The sequence below is a fragment of the Coffea eugenioides genome, chromosome 1 (assembly GCF_003713205.1).
Source record: "Coffea eugenioides isolate CCC68of chromosome 1, Ceug_1.0, whole genome shotgun sequence".
In the NCBI taxonomy this organism is placed as follows: Eukaryota; Viridiplantae; Streptophyta; class Magnoliopsida; order Gentianales; family Rubiaceae; genus Coffea; species Coffea eugenioides.
The window spans coordinates 53439861-53464891 of record NC_040035.1 but is presented as its reverse complement, the minus strand read 5'-3'; the positions used below and the strand labels follow the sequence as shown (position 1 = coordinate 53464891).

General features: G+C 36.3%; 3 protein-coding genes across 3 annotated transcripts; 1 reads left to right on the top strand and 2 right to left on the bottom strand.

Moving 5' to 3' along the window:
• The first annotated feature begins 2336 nt into the window (after positions 1 to 2336).
• On the top strand, positions 2337 to 9422 carry LOC113782211 (meiosis-specific protein ASY3). The gene is made up of 11 exons (XM_027328118.1): positions 2337 to 2536; positions 3018 to 3089; positions 3324 to 4922; positions 5021 to 5168; positions 5861 to 5998; positions 6131 to 6194; positions 6305 to 6454; positions 6529 to 6587; positions 7420 to 7554; positions 7946 to 8037; positions 8936 to 9422. Exons 2-11 carry the CDS (start codon positions 3057 to 3059, stop codon positions 9005 to 9007), a joined length of 2490 nt encoding a protein of 829 aa, XP_027183919.1. The 5' UTR covers positions 2337 to 2536; positions 3018 to 3056; the 3' UTR covers positions 9008 to 9422.
• An 892-nt stretch (positions 9423 to 10314) lies between these two features.
• On the bottom strand, positions 10315 to 14410 carry LOC113774455 (charged multivesicular body protein 7). The gene is made up of 7 exons (XM_027319011.1): positions 13842 to 14410; positions 13498 to 13689; positions 13205 to 13387; positions 12946 to 13076; positions 11577 to 11745; positions 11197 to 11326; positions 10315 to 10644 (listed from the first exon to the last, which is right to left on the bottom strand). The coding sequence occupies exons 1-7, from the start codon at positions 14139 to 14141 to the stop codon at positions 10382 to 10384; spliced, it is 1368 nt and encodes a 455-aa protein (XP_027174812.1). The 5' UTR covers positions 14142 to 14410; the 3' UTR covers positions 10315 to 10381.
• A 742-nt stretch (positions 14411 to 15152) lies between these two features.
• Positions 15153 to 22593, bottom strand: LOC113774897 (protein ABC transporter 1, mitochondrial). The gene is made up of 8 exons (XM_027319550.1): positions 22016 to 22593; positions 21558 to 21783; positions 20575 to 20727; positions 19655 to 19813; positions 18784 to 18943; positions 18436 to 18545; positions 16063 to 16179; positions 15153 to 15672 (listed from the first exon to the last, which is right to left on the bottom strand). The coding sequence occupies exons 1-8, from the start codon at positions 22591 to 22593 to the stop codon at positions 15274 to 15276; spliced, it is 1902 nt and encodes a 633-aa protein (XP_027175351.1). The 3' UTR covers positions 15153 to 15273.
• Positions 22594 to 25031: the final 2438 nt, after the last annotated feature.

Below are 25031 nucleotides of genomic sequence, written 5' to 3'. Positions count from 1 at the left end.
ATATTTATAGTAAAAAATTTGTATATATACTGCTACAGTAAATTTTTTAAAAAACACAAAAAAAAAATGGTTAACCCAAACAAAGCGATAATATTTCATGATTTTTATTGTGAGTTTGGCTAATGGATGCCGAGGAACACTCTTCAAAAGGAAGGAATTTAAAAAGTGACAAAAGGTTAGAAAGAATTTAAGGGATACTTTTTAAACTTCACTCGAGATTTTTAAACATTTCACCCAATTTTCTTAAGATTTGAAAAGTTACACATACCTCCCTTGAGTTTATCGTTTTGGTAACAAAAACTATTCAATGGTCAAATTTTTGAATGAATAATCCAAAATATTCTTATGAAATTGTAAAGTTCATTTTGCCTTCTTATATAATTTTTTAAAAATATGGAACATGCACAAAATCTCAAATTTGCTTTCAACCATCATTTCTACTATTTTAAACCTTTTATATTCCTACATCTCATATTAGTAGTACCATTATCATCATAACTATCACCATTATCAGTGCCCAAATTCTAAAACCTCAATTTAAGTTAAAAAGAAAAAAAAATCAAAAGGTTAAAAAGAAAGTCAACAATTGCCTTAATATAACGTTCTATCCCTCAAATGTTATGATGCCAACACCAGTTTAGCTCCTTTTAAACCTTTAGATTACATGTTCTTCTATTAATTTCTAAATCCTCCAAGCAAAACAAAAATTAATTTGTAATATGTTAAAATTGTATTCATTACATAATTGGTTATTCTACGAGTAAATCATATTTTTGGTTTCCATCAGACATGTAGTTGTGCGATGCATTCATTTACACAAGATTAATAGCAGCTTGTTTAATTGCATAAAAAATATTAATATGTTAAGAATATTATGGTCATTTTATAAGATTAAGGGAGATAAGTGTAATATTAAAAATCTCAAAGGTATTAGGTGAAATTGTCAGAAATCTCGAGGAAGGTTTTTAAAATTATTCCAAAATTTAAATATAGAACGTTGAATTTTTAAAATCTCGTACCAACCTTGTTTTAAATAAATTATTATCCAAACACACTCATAATAATATTAAATCTTGTGGAACATGATTTAATACTATTTCTTCCTAAAAAATAAAATAATAAACGTTTGATTCATTTTGGTATATTAAGCCTTGTTTGGATTACAACTCTTCTCTAATTTTTTTTTTATATTGTTCATAAAATAGTTTTAATCATTTTTTATAATATATTTTAAAAAACTCTAAAAGGCAAAAAGAATGCAAGAAAAGGAAGAAGGAGGGAAGGAGGGAGATGAAGAAAAAAAGGAAAGGAACATGGAGGTTGACAAGGATGTTGGAGAGAGGAGGGGAGGTGGGGTGGATGCTAGGACAATTTTTACAAAATTTTAAAAAAGACTTCAATAAAATTTTTAATTTTATCTGTTTGGATTCTTGATTTTTTCAAAAATTGGTTTTTTAAATGCTATAAAAATTTTAAAAAATACTTTAAAAAGTACTCTAAAACACCCAAAAAAATAACTAATATAAAGTGAGATTTAAAATTAAGTTTTTCAAAGACAGTGCTATAGTAACATACAATAATTCAAAAAAATCTCATCCATACAATATATCAAATATTTGAAAAACTTTTTGTAGTAAAAATTTTTTATATACATTGCAATAGTAAAAATTTTTAAAAATACCCAAAAAAACAGCTGACCAAGGAGATATGGTTGGTTTGTTTGGATTGTGAATTATTAGAGATATTTTTACTGTAGCACTTTTTGTGATGTGATGTATGTGAGATAAAAAGGTAATTGGGAAGATAAAAAGGTGTGTTGGAAATTGTAATGATAATGTAAGCAAATATATTTTAGAAAATAAACCGCAATCCAAACAAACTTGGTGTAACTGCTCTTTGCAAAAGAGACATGGGTGATTCACGTCGCAGCGGCAATTTTTTCCTAAAGCGGAAGAAATGCCTTTTCTCAGCTATGGCACGGACTCCAAGTGGCGGCAATAGTAGGAAGGCGTGATATGATGTATGTACATGATTTAGGTCGTCCAGTGTATGATGTGTTACGCCTTCAACTGCTCTGAGTTTTGCGCGGGGTGAGGGAGTATCACGCCGTCTGCAGTTTGAATTTGACACCAGACGCCCGACCCGGCTCGGCCCGATATTTTCCCGCCTGATTACTGCTTTCCTCTCCTGCTCGCGCTACTTAAATTAAAAAACCTTTCTCAAAAATTGCTACCAGAGTTGCTACCAGGTCCCAAGGAGGGGGTAGCTACTACATATATTATCATAGTAGTAGTAGTAGTAGTGTGTTAGCATCACCGCAATTCGCCGCACACGCAGAACCGGAAAATGCAGCCACATTTTGATAGTATAGGCGACGAAGTTGCATAATAAACTCTGCATCTATCACAAAAAAAAAAAAAACCCTAGCAGTACTCGTTACGGAGCCCGACTATGTTGTTCTGAATTTCCGGTCGGAATTACAACTACTCTCATCCTCGACGACAGCGCTAGTAACTCACTCCCTTTCTCTCGCTCCGTAAGTTATAACGACGCTACCAATTTCTGCTCTCTTTCTTACCCCGTCTCTTGTTTGCCACTGCTATGATCTATTTCATTATTGAACTAGAATGAGTTGCCGCCATTCCTATTTCACGAGTTCATAAATTGGTCTAGGTAAGTAGCTTCAGTGCTTTTTTCGTACTTGAGATCTAGTGGAAATGCTCCAGACGAACCTTTGATTTCATTCCTTCTTACGTTTGGAGATACTTTTGAAGTTCAAGTGTTCAAATTACTGCTTCGTCTGGCGTGTCTATAGATAATGAAAATAGGATCGCTGCTTCGTCGGTTGAGTCCCACTTATCGAGGTTTTTTTAGGTTTTGAGCCATCGGTTTCATGATCTGTTTCGTCTATCCTCAAGTCTTACAATCTACTCTGTTTACTCGTCCTTCTTCAAAAGCTTGCTGTTCCATAGGATTTGTAGATCATGTAATAATATAATGACTTGGTTTTCTGTTAGGTGTTCCGACCCTATTTGTCCTCTGAAAGTCTTTTGACGATGGATTTAAGCCAACAGCCTAATTTCTCTGATGTAAGTATTCACGCCTTCTCCTTACTTGATAAACAGCATTTGCTTTGCTACATCAATCATATTTTTGTTCATAACTCAACGCACGCTACTCTGTAGTAGTGTCCCCTCGTAGTCTTGGCTGCGCTCTTTTTCTTTGTTTATTCAAAAGTCTCTTTTCCTTTCTCCGTCTTAAAATTTTTACTAATATCTTCTGATTTCGTAAGACCCAGTTCTTATTCTTCTGATGAATACCAGGGCCAAGCAAGGGAATCCAGAAGTTTTCACAGCCTGTCTGGCCAACCCCGGAAAATTTCCATAGGAATCCTGGCGGATTCCTTTTGCCAGAATTCTGGACCCAAAGATGTCAATGCCAAGGACTCCCATGTTCTAGTTGATGAAAATGTTACTCCTAGCAAAGCAAATTCTGCTCAAGATGGAAAATGGACGGACAGAGTTCTTTATGCTGCTAATCAAGGGAAACAAACAGAGGAGCTAGTCCAGGAGACTTCCCCTTGGTTATCTCCTAAATCTTTCAACCAAAAGTTACCAACACCAGAGCAAGTTCGTGGTGCAGAAGTCACTTGCATTTTGCCAGCCACCGGGCCTGTCACTGAAACACACCATGTACTCCATCTACCAAGGCCACCACCAGCAAATTTTTCTGCGCACTATTTTGAAAATCACATGTCAGGTCTGGAATCTAGTAACGGTTCACAGAGGAAGTTCGATGGGGACATGCCTGGAATGAGGGACATAACTGGAGAAGGCTTTGAGAAACTCTCTTTTACCACCATACAGAAAGTTGCAACAGAAAAGGATGTGGGAGGGTATGAAGCTACAAAGGAAGAAACAAGGGGCAGTGAAACTTTAAGAATGAAGCTCTGGGAGATCCTAGGAACCATTTCATCCCCAAATGAACAACATCCCAATGATTGTGACCTTGGGATGGAGGCCAAAAACATGAAATTAGTGCAAAAGAGTGATGCAGAGTGTAAGCCTGTTGTGAAGCCCACACAAAATTCGGACACAATAGAAAGTGATTCTGAGGGTCATGGTCGTCCTGTTAGGAGACCGAGGAAACGCTCTTTGATCAGGAATGGAGCTTCCAATAAATTAAAAGCAGCCAAGTCAAATGATGCACAGTTGACTCGTTATATGAAGGACAACCAAGAAAAGTATGCCTGCTTTGAAGAGGTGCTCTCCAGAAGACAACATTACAGTGCCACTGGAGGTACGTTAGCAGTCATGAGAAAGAAGAGTGAAAAGTGGAGCACTGGAATCAAGTCAAGCATGATGCGCTTCAATGAACATGAAAATCCAGGACATGATGAGAAGGTTAACAATAGGGGCGAAAGAAGACCTGCACTTCAGAATTCAATGATGCACGGAGATGAAGTAGGAGATAAGAATGAAACATATAAGAGGATTAAAAAAGATTCTACTGAGCCAAAGAAAGTTTCCCTTGAGATAAGTTCTCAGAAGGTTCATGTTGAAGGGGTGTCTGAGCACCCGAGGAATGACATTGACGGTCCAAAATTACAAAAAGATGTGGATTTGCAGCAAGATGTTGGTTATGCATTGCTCAAAAGTACATCAGAGCAAAAGTTTGACATCCCCTGTCCTGCACTTGGAGAGAAGACACCCAGAGAAATATTTCCCGATTTGTCACCAAGTGAGATGAGAATACATGCCACAAGATCCACTCCTGGCTCCCCACCAGAAACCAAACCGGGGGAAGCAGATGATGACAGTCCTCCAAAGCTTGTGTCGAATACGGAGGGAATTCGACGCTTCAAGAGCTTTTTGGCCTCAAAGTTAACTTGTGACAAGTCAGATTCCAAGTCAAATTCTTCTGTATCCTCCATTATGTTTGGCTATGATTTTGTCTACCATACTGCAGCATGATTCTTTTATGAGATGCTTTATGGCTGCTATTCCTTAAGCGAACAAAGGATGGCCCAGGAGGATTAGAAGATTTTTCCTACATGAAACCCAGGCCTATTGTGGAAGACCCAGGAAGTAGGCTGTCTAGCTCGTCATCGGAGGGCAGTGATTCAGAGACCTTGAAAGAGGATTCCCTCCCTAGCGCACAGAGCAAGAGTAAGCTACTTCACTCGAGAAGAAGAAATACGCTTAAAGGTTCTTAAGATTTACCTGTAGGAACCAGACTAGCGTGCATTCCTATAATTACTCACTTTTTTCACTGGACGCAAAGGTTGCTTTACTGCAAAGCCTATCTACTGCCGATCTACTTTCGTAGTTTAACTTTAATTGGTTGTGGAAACAACTTTTTTGTTGGTTTAAGTGATGTATTTGTTTGATTAACCAACTCTTGAATGACCAGTTGGGTGATTGTGATGAATTATGCTCATTCATATCTAATTAAGGGTTAATTTAATGCTGTTTACACGATAATGAACAATTCTGCACAATGCAACTAATGATTTTGCTTCATTTATTAGAGGTGATTTCTCTTCATTTATTAGAGGTGATTTCTCTTCTTGTTTGGTTACTTTCGAACTGTCCAGTTTTTAGATTTTTCTTGTTTTTATAGTGTTTATATTTTCACTTCTTAGTTAAGCGCCCTGGGACTCGGCTTTTTTATTTCTTTTATGGGAATAAAACCTTGGGTTATGAGAGTGTTATGTTCTAAGTATCTGGAACTTACAAAGGCATTCTTTATGCTTGACATTTAATTTTTGACCATCGATAACTTGGTATCATGCCCTAAGAACTCTGTATATGCGGTGGGGGACCCTGGCTATTATTAAGCATTTATGATAAACTTGCAGGTCCGGGTGAATCAGAACTTTTTCCAGAAGTTGGTACTGTAAAGAAACCGGATTTTGTGCTTCATCTGAACAAAAAGCATCAGTATCAGGAAACCATTGAAGTTTCTGGATTTTCTCCCACCTCATTCTCTCGAAAAGGCATATCTGCTTACAGATTAAAATCTCAGCTTCTGTTGCTGGGTTAATCTTCTTTCTCATTTTTGCAAAAGAAAACGCCTGACTTTTTGTAAGATTCTTTAATTCCATCTTCTGTCTGCACTCTGTGAGCAGGAATTGAAGACTATGGAAATGTTCAGCAACATTTGGAGTTGCATCAAGGGGATGGACTTGCTAGGTATTCTTTTGGTCATTGTATTGAAATATAACAGAAAGCTATATACCAGTACAGCCCTGGCAATTATTTTTCCTGCTTAAATTGATTGATTTTTTTGTTTAAAATTTCAGTGCTGTTACTCTATTTGCCTTGGCTTTAGAAAGAGTTAAAATCAGAATGAAGTCGGTGATCAGGAAAAGATCTGCTGAAATTCTAACCTCTGTTGCTGAAGGAATACATATGCAATTGCAGACCGCTGAATCTCAGATTCAAGCTGATATGTAGGTACTTATGCAATGACTGATCACTGGCTCAAGAATTTCATCTCTTATGCAGAATTATTGACTTTTTTCAGGGGAAAACTGACTAGTCTCACTAAATCAAAGAGAAAACATCTGGAGATGAGATTTCAAGGTAACCATTTTTTAAAAGTAGGAACTGATAATTCTTGAATAATATGTGTTCCACTGCTCACCTGTTGACCAGCATATGATAACATTTAAATCCATGTGAAAGTTGAAGCAACTTGACTCCGTCTTGTCGAATATTATGCATAATATCATCCTCATTAGGACCCAAATGTTGTTGTGCCGGTGCTTTTTATCAATAGCAAGTCTTGCTCTTTTATGATAATGCGATCATATAAAGTTGTTTTTGGGAGATAGTCATCTGGAGTAATTAACTAGTTTGCCTGACACTATATCTTGGTAGAGAACAACTCCACCATTGAGAAGGGTTTCTTGGTATTTCTTCTTTATAAATCATATCACTTTTTGACCTATACATCATATTTCGTAGACTTCTTCTTCGGGTACTCCTTTTGAAACATTAATGTCACATATGTGTTGTGAAATTTTTTTTTTATTTGAATCATGTTTCTTAGTTATTTTGCTTGTTGTCAAAGACTCAAAATAACTTTTGAGCAATTTTATGCGGCAGGAAGATATACAAGGGAACGACTTGTTACTTTTCTTCCCCTCCCCTTCCTAGAATTTCTGCCTTCTTTGTCTTCAGATAATGCTTGTAATTTTGAAGTTGATTGCGGAGTATATCATGAGAACTTACTCATCCTTGTAGTATTTTACAGACAGGATCTTATGAATTGTGCAAAATTCAATTGCTGTTTGTGCAAGTCATGATTGTTTGATGTCACTAGGATTTATCTGTAGGACTAAGAACTGAGATACTTTATGTACACTTTATCTTCCATTATGTGTTCTTGAAGATTGAATGACTACTGATGCAGAACTACAAGGACAGTTGAATGTCATATATGCGAAGTTCAAGGAAGAGGTTCATCAGCATCTTCAAGATTGCAGAGACACAGTTGAGTGTCTGGATGCAAACCACATGGAGCTTAGAGGGATAGTGGAAAAACAAAGTACGACTTATATTTTTTCTTAAAAGTAATTTTGCATAGCTGAGAATGTGGTTTCTATATGCATAATGCAGATTTGAACTGCCAATCAAAATTTTCTCGTTGCAAAGAAATGTCCCTCATTTTTCCCCTATAGTATCAGGTTGTTGATCTTTTAACGTTCATAATCGAAGAGTTTATTGAAGTCATTTGCAGAATCTAACTAGAGCAATTTTCAAGGTCAAAATATGGACACTACAATATTTGGAAAGCTAAAATCAGATAAACGGAACCTAAACAGTTTCCGAATGTTTCCTATTGCTTTTATGATTAACATTCTAACTGTAAGCTGGTAGCCAAACAAATTTAAGCTTTAACAGGCTTCAAGCTTTTTACTGGTCTTTAATAATTTCAGGTGCATCTCATAGAAAGCTTCTTTTGCAAGCTGAAGAAGAAATTGAGACTCATCTGACTGATGCTGGGAGGAGAATAATGAAGGTCCATAATGTAAGTATCTTCAGCTTGAAGTTTCGAGAACACTTGGCTTTCAAACTTGCTGCTTGCTTCTCTTCCCAAACGCATTGTTATGTGACAATATTGTTGTGTGATATGGTTGAGTTATGAACATGGTTATTGCTCTCCGCTTGCACTATCTTGATTTCTAATTGTGCCATTAATGTTTATGTATTTGTTAATAATACCACATAACTTTAGCTATTAAATACTCTCCAACTCTACTTACGTGACATGGTAAAGACAACTTGATGCTTGCCTCATACATCACCTGGAAATTTTAGCATGTATTCTCTCTCTCTTTTTTTTTTCCCCTGTTCTTTTGCCATCTTTTCCATCCATGTACAGCGGCCACAAAGGACCATCACACTGGAGTCCCAAGACCATACTCTTACATGCAGTCATCAACACCAATTTGAATCAAAATGATCATAGAAGGCCCAAAATACAAATACCATAAATTGTACATCCAGTGTATATGATATTTGCATCAGATTTGAATGAAGCAATAACAACTGGACAAATTTGGCATGTCAAAATTTGCTGTGATCATGTTAAAAGTTTCGAGTCATGCTATCCAACCAATTGTAGAACCAAAGAAGGTGGATGGCAGCAGCCATCCAATGGTTTTCAGGAGTTACCCCTTTTCCCACTTGAAATTTTTATTCTTTGACCCCAAATTTTCTGAAAATGAAGGCCAGTCGACGAAACATGGATGCAAATATATACTTTTGATATTTGCATGGGACAGGTTCAGTTTGGGGTATCGGTCTATCTTACTGTACAAATTAATAAAAAATCGTTTCTGATAAAGATTGTTATACGTTGATTATGTATTCATGAAATATTTTTTTCCATCTGGGATGACTTGTGCAATACATTGTCTCTGCAGTTGGCAAGGGAACAGATGCTTCAGTTGAAAAATGCAGTAGTTGACTGTTTGAATGAAGGTAACCTTGGTTGACATGATTGCAATTTATGTTGGAGGATGCAACGTCCATGATCAGGAAGAATTTCTTGTCTGCTCAGAATTTGTTTACGTCTTCCTGCCTGTGTATAGCTTTAGATTTTCATCAGCATTTTTACTACTTCCGTTCCAGAAGTATTGTGACAAGTATATCTCGATTGGAGCGATTGTTGTTGAAAGTGCAGATATGAGTTTGCAATTTAGAGGTTAATTCCACTCAAGTTGGGGTAAGCTTCTCAAGGTTTTGTTCGCCGACGCCCCTAGATCTTCCTTCTTGAGGTCACCAATGTATCCTCGCTTTTGCATTTTTCACCTGAAAATACAATAATGCTTCCATACTGAGTATCTTGTCTTCTGCCTAGTTCATCACAACAGATGTATTTTTTGGTATGAACAGGTTCTGAATGCAGTAGCTCTCTCTCTCTATTGAGATGGATTTGAAATTTTGACCGAAAGAAAAAGAAAATTATCTTACAAATTCTTCTCAACGGTTATTTATATATTTTAACAGAAATGATTAAAGATACTTAGGGTTAGTGAGAGAATTCGAGTGTGTTTGGATTTGAAATCCTTCAACTCAAATCCCTTCGTTGTTTGCATAAACTCGCTCAGATTTGAATTTGAGATCCAGCACACGGAGGAGTAATTCTAAAACTGATAGATTTTAAATTCACCCAAATTTGGAACTACTTCTAATCTCTACTTTCTCACTCTCTCCAATTTTTGTTTGAAAGATCCTCTGCTCCCTACTACTGCGACTTTGGGTGCATTTATGAGGAATTGCAGCCAGAGAGACGTTTGCGATTGTGTGGGTGAGAGGGGAGGAGCGAGGCCGCTTTTGCCATCATCGTTGCACCAGCCGAAGGCGAGAGCAGAAGCAGAGGCACCAAAACGAAGCAAGTAAAGGTTGCAAGTATCGGTTTGCTGGAAGAGAGGAAAATGGAATATCCGATATCTATCACCATACTTTCTACATTTTCAATTTTCACCCTGATCTTGTTTCAGTAATTAAATCTCATGGAAGTTACAAGCGAAAATGGTCAAGGCAGCAACACGGATTTGCTTGCGTGTCTCATCCTGAATTGATCAACCCTTTCTCGATACCGTGACGCAATTTCTGTACAGCGAATGCCCAAGATCGGACGGACTATAATCAAGGTCGACCAGCTCCCCCACCGGTTTGAAATCCCAAAAGATTTATAACATCACGATGCGCAAAGTCGCCATTATCCAACAGATTGCAACCTTGCATCACATCTTGGTATTAACTCATCTCTACGGTACCAAACATGAATTGCAATAGGTTCAATCAAAGGCTGGGGACTCCAGGTCAAAGAACTGCTTGATGTTTGCTTACAGGATTCAAGAAAGCTACACACTCAAGACTTCAGTACTTGACGGGGAAAGACGTTTTCTGACTGCTTTAGTAGCTGCGCTACCCTTAAAGTTCAGATTTGATAGAGCATCAGACAGTGAATCAACAGTCTCCGATTCCTCAGCAACACCCGCCATACTATCAACACCATTTTTGCTGATGGATGCACGATTCGAGTCTTCTCCAATTTCTAGCTCTAGAATCTTTAACTCATCGTCAATGTCTTCATCCTCAAGAACTGCACTAAGTGGCGCTGATACTGAAAGTCCAGATAAAACGAGGTCAATGAGATAATCAATCCAATTCCACAAAACCATGTACAGGGGAAGATTACACTCGCAGAGCATGATAAAGTACTAATTTCATTATTTCCGACTTTCTGTTTGTACTTCTTGATAGTTATCCTTCCTGGTTATTGCCTATCCATGATTATAGGCTGAAACTTTGCTTGATCTATGAATACCCATAACTGAACGGTGTTTGTTAGGCATCAACTTTATTAAATAATATAACCGCCAACTTAAGCGTCATCAGATCAACAGGAAATTCTCAGAACCATTGGCAGCTGAAGATGCCACCATAAGTTGTATCACAATCCTAGCCTGGGCTTAGAGTGGTTTGAAAGTAGTATCAAACCAAACAAGTAACGTAGTAATAACTCGAACCATTTGTTATGCTATCAATTTTTGGTTAGAGCAATCATCCTATAGTATGATTTATCACCATTTCCCCTTAATATCAATTTATTGAGTCATTAGATTTAGTAATCAAGATATCTGATTGAAACTCAAAGCAAAGACGAAAAAATTACCTAGAAGTTCATCCACTTGATTTATTGAACTAATGCTTGTATCCAGATCCTCTAGACATAAGTCAACTTCTTCAATGCTAATCTTATTTTCTCTCATTGCTTCTGCACCAACTTTCATTGCTTCAGACACCTTCCACCAAAAGGTTAATGAGTTAAGCCAAATTCAAACTATTCTACGTGAAGGAGCAAATATAGATGATCCAAAGACTAGAAGCCAAGCAGATGCGCTGTACATCCACTGAGTTCCCCGCTAGTCATATTGGATGACATTTTGCCTTGCCAAGATGACTTGAATTTTGTCAACTGTGACACTGCTCAGAAAGGTTACACTGTAGCTCAACATATGTTCTAGGAAGCCTTTAAAGAGTTATACAAGCTACCTTTCTTGAGGACTCAGCATCTGCAATTACTCTAAGGACTTCCTCCACACGGTTCAGAAGTAGTGTACATTTTTCTCTACTTTGAAATGCCAACTTCAGTTCCCTTGCATGCCTCAGGGCAATTCTCCTATTCCCAGATTTTAGACAACCCACGGCTGAACTTTTAGACCTGCGTTGCAAATAAAGCTGCTCTTATGCAGAAAAGATTGAAAGCGAGAAAACTTAGTAACAATTTGAAACGGGAGAAAAGGTTAACGTTGCACGCAAGTACTTCGCAAGCATAGTACTCAAACCCACACCCCAGCTTAACATTTCTTGTTTGGATGTTAATGTCTTTGTAACATTACAAATTCTGCCCATAAGCATAACATACAGTTGATGCTCAGAGACATCCTAGAACTAAGCTCATTCTTTGTCTCCAATTTAACATTTTAAATATCCATATGAACATCTTTTAAAGAAGCTCTTTATGACCTTAATGATTACGGAGAACCCAAACCTGAAAACTTTGTAATATGTCTGTGTACTACATACAAAATATGTAGGAATTTAAGGTATAAAACAAAAGATTCTGTCGATCTAGATAGCGAGAAACTGCTGGAGGTGCATACAGAAATAGTTGCAAACATGTTAAAGATATAAACCATATTTAGCTTTAGCATGCATTAAATTGGTTAAATCATAACTAATTAATTAATAGTATTTTCCATTATTTAAAATATTTATTAATTTATTTTGCAAAGAGACTGAATCTACAGGGCGAATTGCCTTCTAAAGTCTTGAACTCCCGATTTTGGAACAATGTGGTCCATCAAACTTATAAGTTAAGCACATGTAGTGTCTTGCATTCTCAATTGTGGACCAAATATCAAGAATAGATACAAATTGACTAAATACTAACAGGAAGAACAATGTGAACTTTACATAAACATAAACTTCTAGCTTCAAATAGAAACAAGCAGCCATGATTCCTAACAACTGATGTCCCAGTTCTTGTATCTCAAATACAGTTGCAGTGGGAAAGAGAAGAATTAGGTTATTGATTGGAAAATGATGCATAAATACTTTTATCTTTTCAAAATGTTGAGGATTAACGTGCACATGAAGCTCACAGGATATTTGTGTTCATAACTATCCAATTCCCTTGAGTTATCCTTGATTCAGACCTGATGAAGCAGTTATTAAAATACACTTTGTTTTCAGAGAAACTAAAGGGACCTGATGAAGTCAGAGTTCTCCTACATTTTATGACCATTATAGAGTCTGTTACATCTCCGGAGCACCAGATGGAACATTTAGTGTTTGACTGACTAGAGTAAAGACGTGAAAGTTGTGCAATTAAAACAAATAATCAAAAGTTGATTCTTACTTTCGACAGCGTTGGTCAATCACTTCAAGCTGTTGCTCAAGCTTGTCAACTGTCCACATTAAGTGCAAAACATGATAATCCAGACTAGTGACCTCAGAAACTTCTCCTGAAGAAAGAGAGACTTTCACTCCCTGCAAGGAACTAGTGGCCGTGTTAAATTTGGCTTCTAAATCCTCATAATTTTGCCTCGGAATGCTTCAGGATGCAATAATGTTAAAAACTCAATGAAGACATACAGAATATATCATAATTGAACTACCTCCATAACATCCTTCTTCCTGACCACAAGGTATTTAGCTTTCCCACAGCCTGACAAGTAACTCAAGACAGCAGATGCTTCCTTCGGTCCTCCACAAGTTTCCTGGAACTTGGTCAGCGTGATGACACAAGAAGATGTCCAGTGGTTTTCAGAAAGAAGTTGGACAACTTGAAGAGCTCTTTCCTAAACGTGTCAGGGAGAACTTTTATCTTTTGACTGGAACTTGGGTGCGTACGTATGAAAAGTAGTAGTAATAATTCCAATACTTCACAATCAAAACTATTCAGGTCTACCTCCAACAGGGTTGAAAGTATGCAGTAACAATCTTCAGAGAAATCAGATGGCTGGGCGGGTGTAGAGAAGCCCAGGGTATGTATTGCTTTCCTTAAGATGAGGGAAAGCCTGGCGCTTGGACTCGTCGATGTCCTTGTTGGGTCCGTAAGATCAGAATCCCGCAACAACTCACCAGCATTATGCATCTCAAACTGAAAGACAATTGCAGTAAATACTACTAGTACTAGTAACTAACTAATATGTTCGTAATCGTAACACGCTGCAGGAGTAGCAGTATTAAACTAAACTATAGATAGAGTATTATGAAAGAAGACGATAAAAGTGGGGTTTTCTCTTAACTTACAAGGACTTGGTGGAGGCACAAGGGGGACAAGGCTCCTTCCCGACGGAACCAAATGTTGTTGAGGCGGGAAGGACGTATGATGAAGGTCCCCAGATGTCGAGCCACTTTGATGATAAGGTCCCTCCAGAAGAGATAGCGGCCTTCCCAGTCGGACCTTTGGCCGCTGAACCCCTTGAACCGCGCCACCGCCTTCACTGGGTCGTCCCAGTCTTCTACTTCTCTCCTCACCAACTCCCTCACCTTCAGACGCTCCTCCTCCTCCTCCTCCTGTATATCGTTACTTGCACAGTCCATCATCATCAACTATTCCTCTGGTACTCCTACTCTACCGTATTTGTTCGATCGATCTATTCCATCCTTCATCCTAATTCAGTAATTCCTAGAAAAAGCCGATTACGCAGACGGTGTCCGGAGAGAGGGGTGGCTTAAGTTTGGCGGGCATTTTGGTCGCTAATAAGAATCGAATCAATTGGTCGCGTCGCGGCTTTTCTTCTGATTCTTCTGTCGCGGCTCGCTGGGGTGTTTGCAGATCCAAAGTGCATTTTGCAATTTGTCGTCTTTTGGGCTAATGCTTTTTGGGCTTCGACTTTTCGGCTTACCCAAATCAGGATATAATATAATAATAAGGGCGAAATACGTAGAAAACTGCAAGAGTCACCAAAACGACGACACCTCTCTCTTTTCCTTTCTCCTCCTATTCATTTCTGTCGTCGGGGAAACTGCAAGAACATTCATCATTTTTTTTTGTGCAGCTCCCAACACATATGGTTCAACTACAAGTTGAATGGTTCAACCTCAAAAGCTGATCAGTTCACCGAATCACCACCGGTTCAACTACAAGTTGAATGGTTCAATGACGAGTTGTATAATAATAATATTATATAATATAATACTCTATTTTAAATTATAGAAATAATAAAATTTTTAAATTAACTGTTCAACCAATTGTTCAAGCAGCGGTCCTTTCCCAATTTACCGATTAAACCGTCGAATCGTTGACTGATCAACGAATTTGTTGCTTTAATCGATCTAATTAGTGACTCATTCAAGTCTTATGATCGGTTCATCCAGTTGACTGGTTCCGTATTTTTGTTACAGTATTTTTTTTCCAAAAAATTATTCCAAATAATCTAACATCCAAACGCATTCCGCGTGATTATAATTGAACTTGACACCCATTCTTGTGTCCCATTTACCAAACACCACCTAAAAAAAGCCAGTAAAACAAAATCTAAAAGCAAAAAGACAACAACATATTTGCTATATACGACAGTGAATTATCCTATGCAAGATCCACCATGAATGCAAATGTTAGAAAGTAAAACATCAATATTTGATTACTTGTATTCCTTCGGAATTTGACATTTCAACAGAATCTATTGGAACTAAACATCAATATAAATGAATCAAATGGTATCAAGTTACCACCTTCCTACCTTGGCACTGAACCAATTGCAAATGTTTCATCACTATGATTCCCAAAGTGATAGTTTTCATACACTTCGAGTAGTAGTTGCCTGCAGGGCACAACAGCCCCGAGTTTAATGCACGCAAGAAAAGCACCTGAAAGCTTCCGGTGAAGACTGTAAGCCTCCTGAGGAGGCGGTGTCAGTCTGTGTCTCAACATTGTAGCTCCAAGATTTGAAATACTTTTAGTAATATTGGCAGAGCGGAAGTCATAACCCCCAGGCTTAGCAAAAGGCAGTCCTACTATGAAGCCAGCCTGAACATGAGCTTCCAGCATTATGTCGGATTCTTTCCCTGTGAGAAATCCAAGTCTATGGGACATCTCAACTACGGCTTCTCGGTCACTGTTGGCACAGGCAAGGACCTGATTCAGACACATGCATGTCAAATAAATATGATTGAATCATGAATATGATCACAAGAAGCGAAAGAACGAGGTCATAACACCAGAGAAAAGATCAAGATTTGATCGCATAGAATAGTAGAATTATAAATTCTACAAGAAGGATTCAGCCAAACAAGGACACGGACAGACAAGCAGATTAATTTTCTCCAGGAATAACAACGCATTAGCAAATATCATAATCCCAAATAGGTTACTTGGAGTGTGGAAAAGAATTCCGCAAATTTGAGAAAATATAAATCAAGTCATGTTCTATGAATGCTCACAAGATAAAGGCTAACATGATCAAAAACCAATGGAGACACAGCTTAAGCATAAGCTTGGGGATACTGCAAAAGCAAAACCAATTACCATCCTCAAGTAGTCATCAACAAAACTTTTAGGGTAGTCCCGAGCTGCTCCAAAATCAATAAGATTGATGCATTTTGCAGATTCATCGTATAAAAAATTGCTCCAGTTGGGATCAGTCTGCATTAAACAGAACCAAAATACAATGTCAAGAGAAAAACTGACAGACAATCACAAGCGTGTAAGAGGTAATTGGTGTTTCTTTTTTCCTCTATTTTCTCTCTTCTTCTGGGGGGTTGAGTGGTTTTTTTTTTTTTTTACTACGTAATTGAGCTAGAAGTTTGCTATTCAATACAAACTCTTATAATGGGGAGAGCTAGTATGAATGATAACAAACCTCTTGACATGGACAAGGGGAGCAAAGTTAGGGGAAGAGTGTATCAGGATGTAATCGCAGTATGCTAGTCTTAACATGCCAAAAACCAGTTTTAGAGGGGTAACCAAGCATACTAGAGGCAACTTACCCCACAAGACCAAGTTCCACAATTATAGTCCCTTGAAGTCAGATTCCATGTAGCACCAAAAGTTGAAACCTTACATCATTAACCTTAGGAGAAAATTTCAGGTAAAGGGATGACTCATCATAAACTCAGAAGTCCTATGAGGAAGTGAAAGCAATTCTAAGCTCATGATTAAGTATGGGTTTCGGTGAAAACCAAGAAAAATCTTTGACTATGTGACTAACTTAGCAGAAAAGCTAGAAGTGCTCATAAGGAACTGAAGAGACGGGTCAACTTTATTTAATATTAATACAAGAATATCAAAAGAATGCTGAAAAAGGAATTTATAGAAGTCACCCCAAACAAGAATCATTATTCTTTTCCCAAATCATAAGAAATGCATTAAAATGCTTTATGCTTATCAGCGGGTATAAACTTCGCTTAAAGAATATCGTACTTGGATATCTTAATTTTTCTGTGACCAAATCCTAGAACCATATGCTATAACCAACCAAAGAATGTCCATCAAAATATGATGTCTTAAGACCAATACATGAGTATACCCACCCCAATTCACAACCATTTACATGTCATATCCATATTCAGAATTTGCAGGTGCGAGGCATCTCATAACTTCATGTCCCAAACCATTCAAGAAAATTCTAAAAAATGAAAAGGCTTCTCACTATTCTTGTTCTATAAGCTTTTCAAAGTGTAATTCTTCCATCCCAGTTTTCCTAAGAAGACAATGGGAATATATTAATTAGGCAATTTTTGTTCACTGGTGCAAGTTACAAGGCAATCTTTTGTTAGTTAAGAACATCAATCTTGAGCAACACAAGGTTTTGTTAGTTAAGAACATAATTGGCGAGCAACTTTGGTCATATTTCCCATGAAGACACAATGCTGTTGTAATAACAGTTGAATCTCAATGCAAGTGCTCAAGCTTTAACCCCTTTCTAAGTCATCTAACATAAAGTATTTAAAGCATCTACACTTCTACCTAATTAAACAATATCTTATACTATATATAAAGTGTGAAAGGAATTGTCAGTGTTACGTTTTTTGTCATCTTTTACCTGTTCACCCTTGCTACAAAGGGTAAATAGGACCAACTAATTAAATAAATTAAAAAAAAACATGTTTATCTGTAACTTCCCCATCTACACTTTTACCAACGTCAGAACTTTCATTCTACCTAATTGTATCCTAACCAACTGCCAATGTTTCACACTACTCCATCCAAAAGTGTACATCTAATGATTCACCCAAACTACTGCAGTATTCTAACACCACTACAACGGCAAAACTAAACAAATAAACCCCAAATTCCTAACTTCAAAAACTTCCCCTCTTCCTTTTACATTTTATCTTCTCCTTCTTTCTTTTTCTCAAAGCAATTTTCTATATTTGAACACACATGAAGTGTGCCTATAGCACTAGTATAATACATAACTAATTTGATTCCACTAGAACAGCTCAAAGTTTTGGTGATACGTGAAACTGTAGCCAGTTTCCTGTTTTGTAGAAGCTGAACAGATTCTTTTTTAACCTATTGTCCAGACAATTGGGCACTAGCAAATTTGACCATCATCCCAGTAAGAAAATTTCGGGTTATACATATGCCATATTAAAAGTTCTCAAACTTTCCCACTTAAGAGATCCATGATTTCCTATTCATTGCAAAAATTATTTTCCTAGTAACTGTCCCAAATAGCAACTTACACAGTATATTTCCCTTTCAACGACTTTTCAGTACTGGTATTTGATCATTAAGTAGGTAAATTTCCAAATATAATTTGAATACATCAACTTGTTTTGCAGGCTTAAAACTCTAAGCAGCTACTTGTGCAACGAAGCTAAGAACCTCTTCATGTTCTCAAAATATAAAGAATCTCATTATAAGGACAACATAATAACTGCACACAAGACATGCCTGCATGAATCGAAAGAAAAATAACTCCGTCAAAGTAAGTTCAAGCAACTTCTTTCCAACATAATTTCGAGTCTCTTGGTCTAGTAATGCCACCTTGTCGATTGGAATTCCTGGAACAAAAAATTTTCATGATCAATATCATCAATCATTTTTTTTAGGGAATTCATCGTACTTATGTAGGTAAAGAATTTTACAATGGACTATATCAAGATATTATACAACAGGGAAACAGATTTGATTGCAATGAATCTAAAGCCAAAAGAGACAAAATTCTAGATTCCGTTTGAAAGCTTGAAAACTCATCACATACTTATACAACATATGAGAGAAAATATGTGCCTTAATTACCACCAACAAGTTCAGTAGTAAGAACTCTTCTGCTTGACAAATCATCCACGACCAGGGGAACATAAAACCCTTGTGCATCCGAAAGCAGATGACGAAATCTTTTCTGGTTTTCTGCCTCCAGTTCGTAATTGCATTCTCGAGAAAGTTCATCTTTTGCTACCTGTTATTGTTTCCAGGCAGACCCAGTCATATTTACTTCTTTACTTATCAAAAATCTTATATCAGCTTCTCCAGTTACATTAGTTCAAAATATTAAATCAGAATATTTCAGACCCTATTTAGATACCGAAAGATAGATAGAGGAAGTGCAATCGCTTTTTCAAATTCCGTGTATTTCCTAAAACAATCAAGAAGACCAGGATAAGTGGAATAAAATGACCAGATATGGCACCTATGAGTACTTATAATCAATAGAAAATTGGATATTAAAAGCAACATTTTAAGAGAGCGGTTTGAAATACTTAGGTCTAAAACTTCAACAATGTAAACATCAAACAAGATGGGCCCAGGTCAAACTTGAACAACTACAAACAACCAACAAACAATTACTCTAATGCCAATAGTTACAAACTTTCACTGGCATTCTACATATGTCTACAACAGGGTAGCCTTATGTTGACCCAGAATCCAGTTAGCAGCAATTAATGAAAGCATGATCCAGCCAGCAGCAGAAAAAAATCAGTCAGCAAGCAACGAAAAAGAATTTGATAGAAGCTCCTATTAAAAGTCAAAAGCATAAACACTTCATGGTAGAAAATGGACAATTTCCAACCAAGCACAATTTCCTGCAATAGGGCCCCTGTTTAAATAATGACATATGATGCAGCATTATCCACATTACACTACTTCCATGCATCAGCAAATGGCTTACCTGCATAGCATTATCAAGATACAATCTTTCTGGAATAAGATTTGTATAATTGAGTAACAACTTGACATTCTCAATGTCACTCTCAATACTGTCTGCAACTCCAGGGTACTGTATTTTCATTGCAACCTCCAACCCTTCCTCAGTAATGGCGCGATGTACCTAAAGGTGAATTGCAGATATGGATCAGAGCTGCATCATGACTAGAAAAAGGGCATTCTTCAACCCAACACATATTGCAAGAGAAAAATATCTAATCTCTTTTGTATGAAATGAATTAGATCATTGTTATAAAATATAAAAAATTCAGGAAGAAAAGGCAAGAAAAATCATATCAATGTGAACAAAAGTTACAACTCCGCTAAGATGGAACACTACATCCAAAGCAGAAAACTGTAATGACCAAAACATTACCACACTTAATAATGTCTCTCCCTCCAAAGGTTCTAAGCACAAAAGCAAATGAAAGATGAACTCTAGTACAAGCTAATACAAGTTTCAGCAAGAAAAAGAGAGAGGAGGACAGAACAAGGGAGAGAATCCAGCACAAAAAAAGAAAAAGAAAAGGAAAACTAGATCCAAAAATGGTCATCTTTAAAAGATTATTGAGTAATGAATTCTCAAAATATCACTGAGTTGCAGAACCACTGCAGGAAGAAATAGATAAACCCTCAATATCGAACCCTAACCTTGACAATAAGTGACTAACACCATATCACACCATAACACATTGAAAGGATACTTTAACCAGTCATAGGAACATCAACAAACACTACATTAATAACTCTTGTTCTCTATGCATGATACTACATGAATAACTCTTCACAGAAAGATGGTCTAACTCATGCAAAAGCACAATCAACATAAGTAAAAAATTAAAGGTAATTGATAAAACCACAAATTCCAGGTGTCACTTGCATCACCTGTCCAATACTTGCAGCAGCCATTGGTTCATAATCAAAATTGATCAACTTAGATGACCAATTAGGCCCTAATTCAGCATCCAAAACTTGATTAAGCTGGCTCCTTGGCATCACATCAGCACCTTGACGGACCATCTCCAAAGCAGCCAAGATCTACAAGATGTGAGAAACTTCTGCCTTTCAAACAAAACTACTAAATTCAGAATGTTTGTTCTTTATGCAAGATATATGTAATGGACAATATTTAGTTCAGTTACAGAAAGAATTATTTTTCCAAAGAGAATGTGTACTCCATCGGGTAAGTACTTCAACAACTAATACCGAAGCAACCATTAAAACTAGAATGAGGTAATATGGCTAATTTCAACAGCTTTTCATAATATTAAAGACTCCAATCCGATTCTCAGATTTTTTTTTTTATCAGAGAACCTCAAATTTTTTGTATCCCCAGATAAATATTATGTTGTGTATATAACTAAGCTCCAATACTGACAGCTAGAAGTTGGAACCCAGACAATCTGGTGCCTCTAAATGTTGGATAAAACTGAGTTGTGAGAAGAAATCAGCACAAAAGTTCACATAGTAGTTCAAACACTACGTATCTATGAAGCAAAACCTGGTTCTTATTCAATCTAAGCAAAAAGCCGAGAGCAAGTTGAATTTTCCAGAGTTTTTCTTGGTAATTATAACAATTTCAATCAAATTTTGCCAAAATCATTTCGCACAATCTTATTGCACCAAAAAAAGAAAAGTAGGATTGAATTCCTGAGGTTTCTATCAAACTGTTCAAATTCCTGAAATTCAGAAGTCCATTGATAATTCCATTCCGCAAAACTATCATCTGGAAGAAAAATCCATTCCTTTGGCGCTATGCAAGCAGCAGGGCCAAACAGCTGATTGACAATCCAAAGTTATTTATCTTTGTTTCTCCTGTTACAAAAATTGAACGTGGTGAAGCAAAATGAATCAGTTAAAGCATTTACCGGAGCAGGTACAAGGGATTCATCTTGTATACTAAGCATCTGGCCTAGTTTGAGGGCTGCCCCACGCATTCTGCACAGTGCAAGAGCCAAACGTTCTGCATTTTTCTCAGATAAGAATGGCGAAACGACAGATTGTTTCTCTTGCAAGTTTGGATTACCAAAAACAAGCCTTTTGGCAGATTCCTGAAATGTTCCCCACGCAAGACCTGCTCCTAGGCCAGCAAACCTTCAACAGTAATAAACTAGACATTACTTACTGAAAACCAGGAGCCAAAATAAATGCGCAGGAGCCGTGAAGCAAAGTGTGAAACGAGACTATCTTCCATTCCAATTTCCAGTGTTATGGTTTCATTATCATCCCAATTAGAAATTAGAACCACTATTAAATCGGAGCCCTGGAAAAGATTAAAAAGAGAGGGAGAGAGAGAGTGAACATAAAGCCGAGAGGGAAGACTGACCCGAGGGCTCTGGAGAAAGGGGTGGAGGGAACTCTCCTCTCTCTGGGTTTTCTCGGCTTTTTCCCAGACAGCGGTGGAGTCTGGGTTTGCGTTGGCGAAACCACATCGCCATCCCGGTTTGTGCCAGCACCAAGAGGGGGAGGGGGAGGAGCAGCCGCCGCAGTAGGATCCTCTGCCTTCAAATCTGAAGGGATTTTTCCAGCGCTGCCTCCGGAGTTGGAGGGCGCAGTGATGAGGGCCTCATTATCATCAGAAATGCATGAAACGTGTCGAATCGAATCTGATTGCGGGAGCCGCCGCAGTGGCTCGCCGCCAACGCTTCCGGGCTGTCCCCTGGTATCATCACTATTATTGATATTGTTGCTAGTAGTTGTTACAGACAGCGGGCGAATCTTGCCCTTGGTAAGTCCGGTTAGGTCGGTAGCGGAGAAAATAGTTTTCTTGACTAGGGATTGCAGCAACTTATTCCCTACTTCTCCTCCTTCCCCTTGGCTTTGGCGCAGAACATCACCAAGGGCCTCCTTCGCCACCAAAGATAATCCATTAGCAACCCGCAAGATGTCCTTCAGCCACACCATGCTCCTTCCTTTTTCATCATAACCCGGTCTTAAGAATCCCCATAACAAAAAGCTCCAATCATGTGGGGGATAATTTCAGAAACCTCCCCTGAGGTTTCTGATAATTTCACTGAGCTCCTTTAAAATTTAAAAAATTGTACATACCTCCTTTATTATTTAAAATGACAATTTTACCCTTAAATATTTTAATGAAATTCTCTTATTTGGTATGCTTATATTTAGAATGAGTTTTAAAATTATTTTTTCATTTCTTTTCCTTCTTATTCTTTTTTTTTTAAAAATTTTGGTCAATAAAACTGTAGAATTATCACTATTGCCTCTAGGTTTCAATAATAACCAAATGTCGAACTAGTGATTTTGTTGATGAATTAATTTTATATATAATTCAATATTTTTGCTGATCTTTATTTTCTATTTTTGGGTATTAAAATTAATAATAAATTAAAAAAAGGGTTAAAAGCACTACTAAATTATGATAATCCTACAATTTTAAAAATTTATAAACTCTAAATAAATTATTTCAATATTTTCTTTTCTATCATATAAATCTAAATTCATAATAAAATAACATAAAAAATATCATATCACAGTAATAAAATTATTATTATAGTTGTTTATCAAATAGTAGACATGTACATGAAACTTTTGGCATCCTTTTCTTATAATTATACTAAATAATTTATAATTGTATAGGAAAATAAATTAAAACTCATTTCACAAAAGCATTTTTGGGTATTCATTTAAAAAATTGTCTAAGTCAATATTATTTTAAAATTTTGTTGCTAAAACTATCAAATTAAGAGTCATAAATATAATTTTTCAAACTTTAAAGGAACTCAGTGAAATTATTAGAAAATTCAAGGGAGATTTCTGCAATTATCCCATCATGTGGAAAAGATTTGCTTTCTCTCTCTTATTTTTTTATTAAAATGCGGTATACCGTATACCTCCCAAAACATAGGCCTTGTTTGGCAAGTAAATTTTTGGCATGTTTGTCTGTTACAAATTTTTTAATAACTTTAATTACGATAACATTAAAAAATTTCTCTAAAATATTTTAAACTATACACTTCAAAATATCAAAAAATTTATACATTTCAAAAAAAAATTTCTACAACTTCTATAGTAACATATAGTAAAGTTTTAGACAAAAACAAAAAAAACTCACTTGCAAAACCAAGGGTATAGTTTAAAAATTTTGAAAAGTTTTTTAAGATTGCTGTAGTTAAAATTGTTAAAAAACTTGTAACAGACAAATTCGACAAAAAATATACTTGCCAAAAAGACAATCCCTTGCCTCACTTACTTTCAGAAGTTTGTAACATTATCAACCTAATTCAAAATATATTATTAAAAAACTAGTTTTTGGATAATAGAGATGACTTTATTTCATAGTTGCCCTTTTATTATAATCTCTTAATTGTCAAGATAAATCAATTTAAAATCTAGGGATAATTTCAGAAACCTCCCCTGAGGTTTCTGACATTTTCACTTACCTCCCCTGTAGTTTGAACAATTACACTGACCTCCCCTGAGGTTACTAATCCTTTACAAATTCAGTCCAAATGATTAAAATATTATTTTAGAGAGTGAAATTAGAATTTTGTACCTGATTTGTCCTTTGTGCCACATGTCCAATGAATGGCAAAGTATTACAAATTAATTAACAATTAATAAATTTTAACGAGCGTAATTTATAGGCAAATACGTATTGCCTATTTAAAGTACCAGCTCTTTACATGTATTTTACTTTCAAACATTTACTTTATCACAAATATTTATTCTCAAATACAGATTTGTATTTACTCTCAAATATTTAATTTTTGTCAAACACAAAACCTAACAGTTTTTCTTCCGTAGAAATATTAATATAACACTTTTTCAATTTTAGTTATAAATATTTATGTATTTAACATAAATTAAATGATTCAGGATAAAATATCTATAAAGAGCCAATATTTTACTCATGTAATGGATGAAAGTCATAAAAAATTAATAGTTTATGAGGCCATTTATTTTTTAAATAATATTTAATTTATATTAAATAGATAACCTACTGATTTTTTTTACAAGAATATTACTTTAACACTTTTTAATTTTTAATTACAAATGTTAATATATTTATCATAAATTAAATATTTGAAAATAAAATATCTGTAAAGAGTCAATACTTTAAATAGGATATACGTATTTGCCTATAAACTAAGCTCGTTAAAGTTTATTAATTGTTAATTAATTTGTAATACTTTGCCATTCATTGGACATGTGGCACAAAGGACAAATCAGGTACAAAATTCTAATTTCACTCTCTAAAATAATATTTTAATTATTTGGACTGAATTTGTAAAGGATTAGTAACCTCAGGGGAGGTCAGTGTAATTGTTCAAACCACAGGGGAGGTAAGTGTAAATGTCAGAAACCTCAGGGGAGGTTTCTGA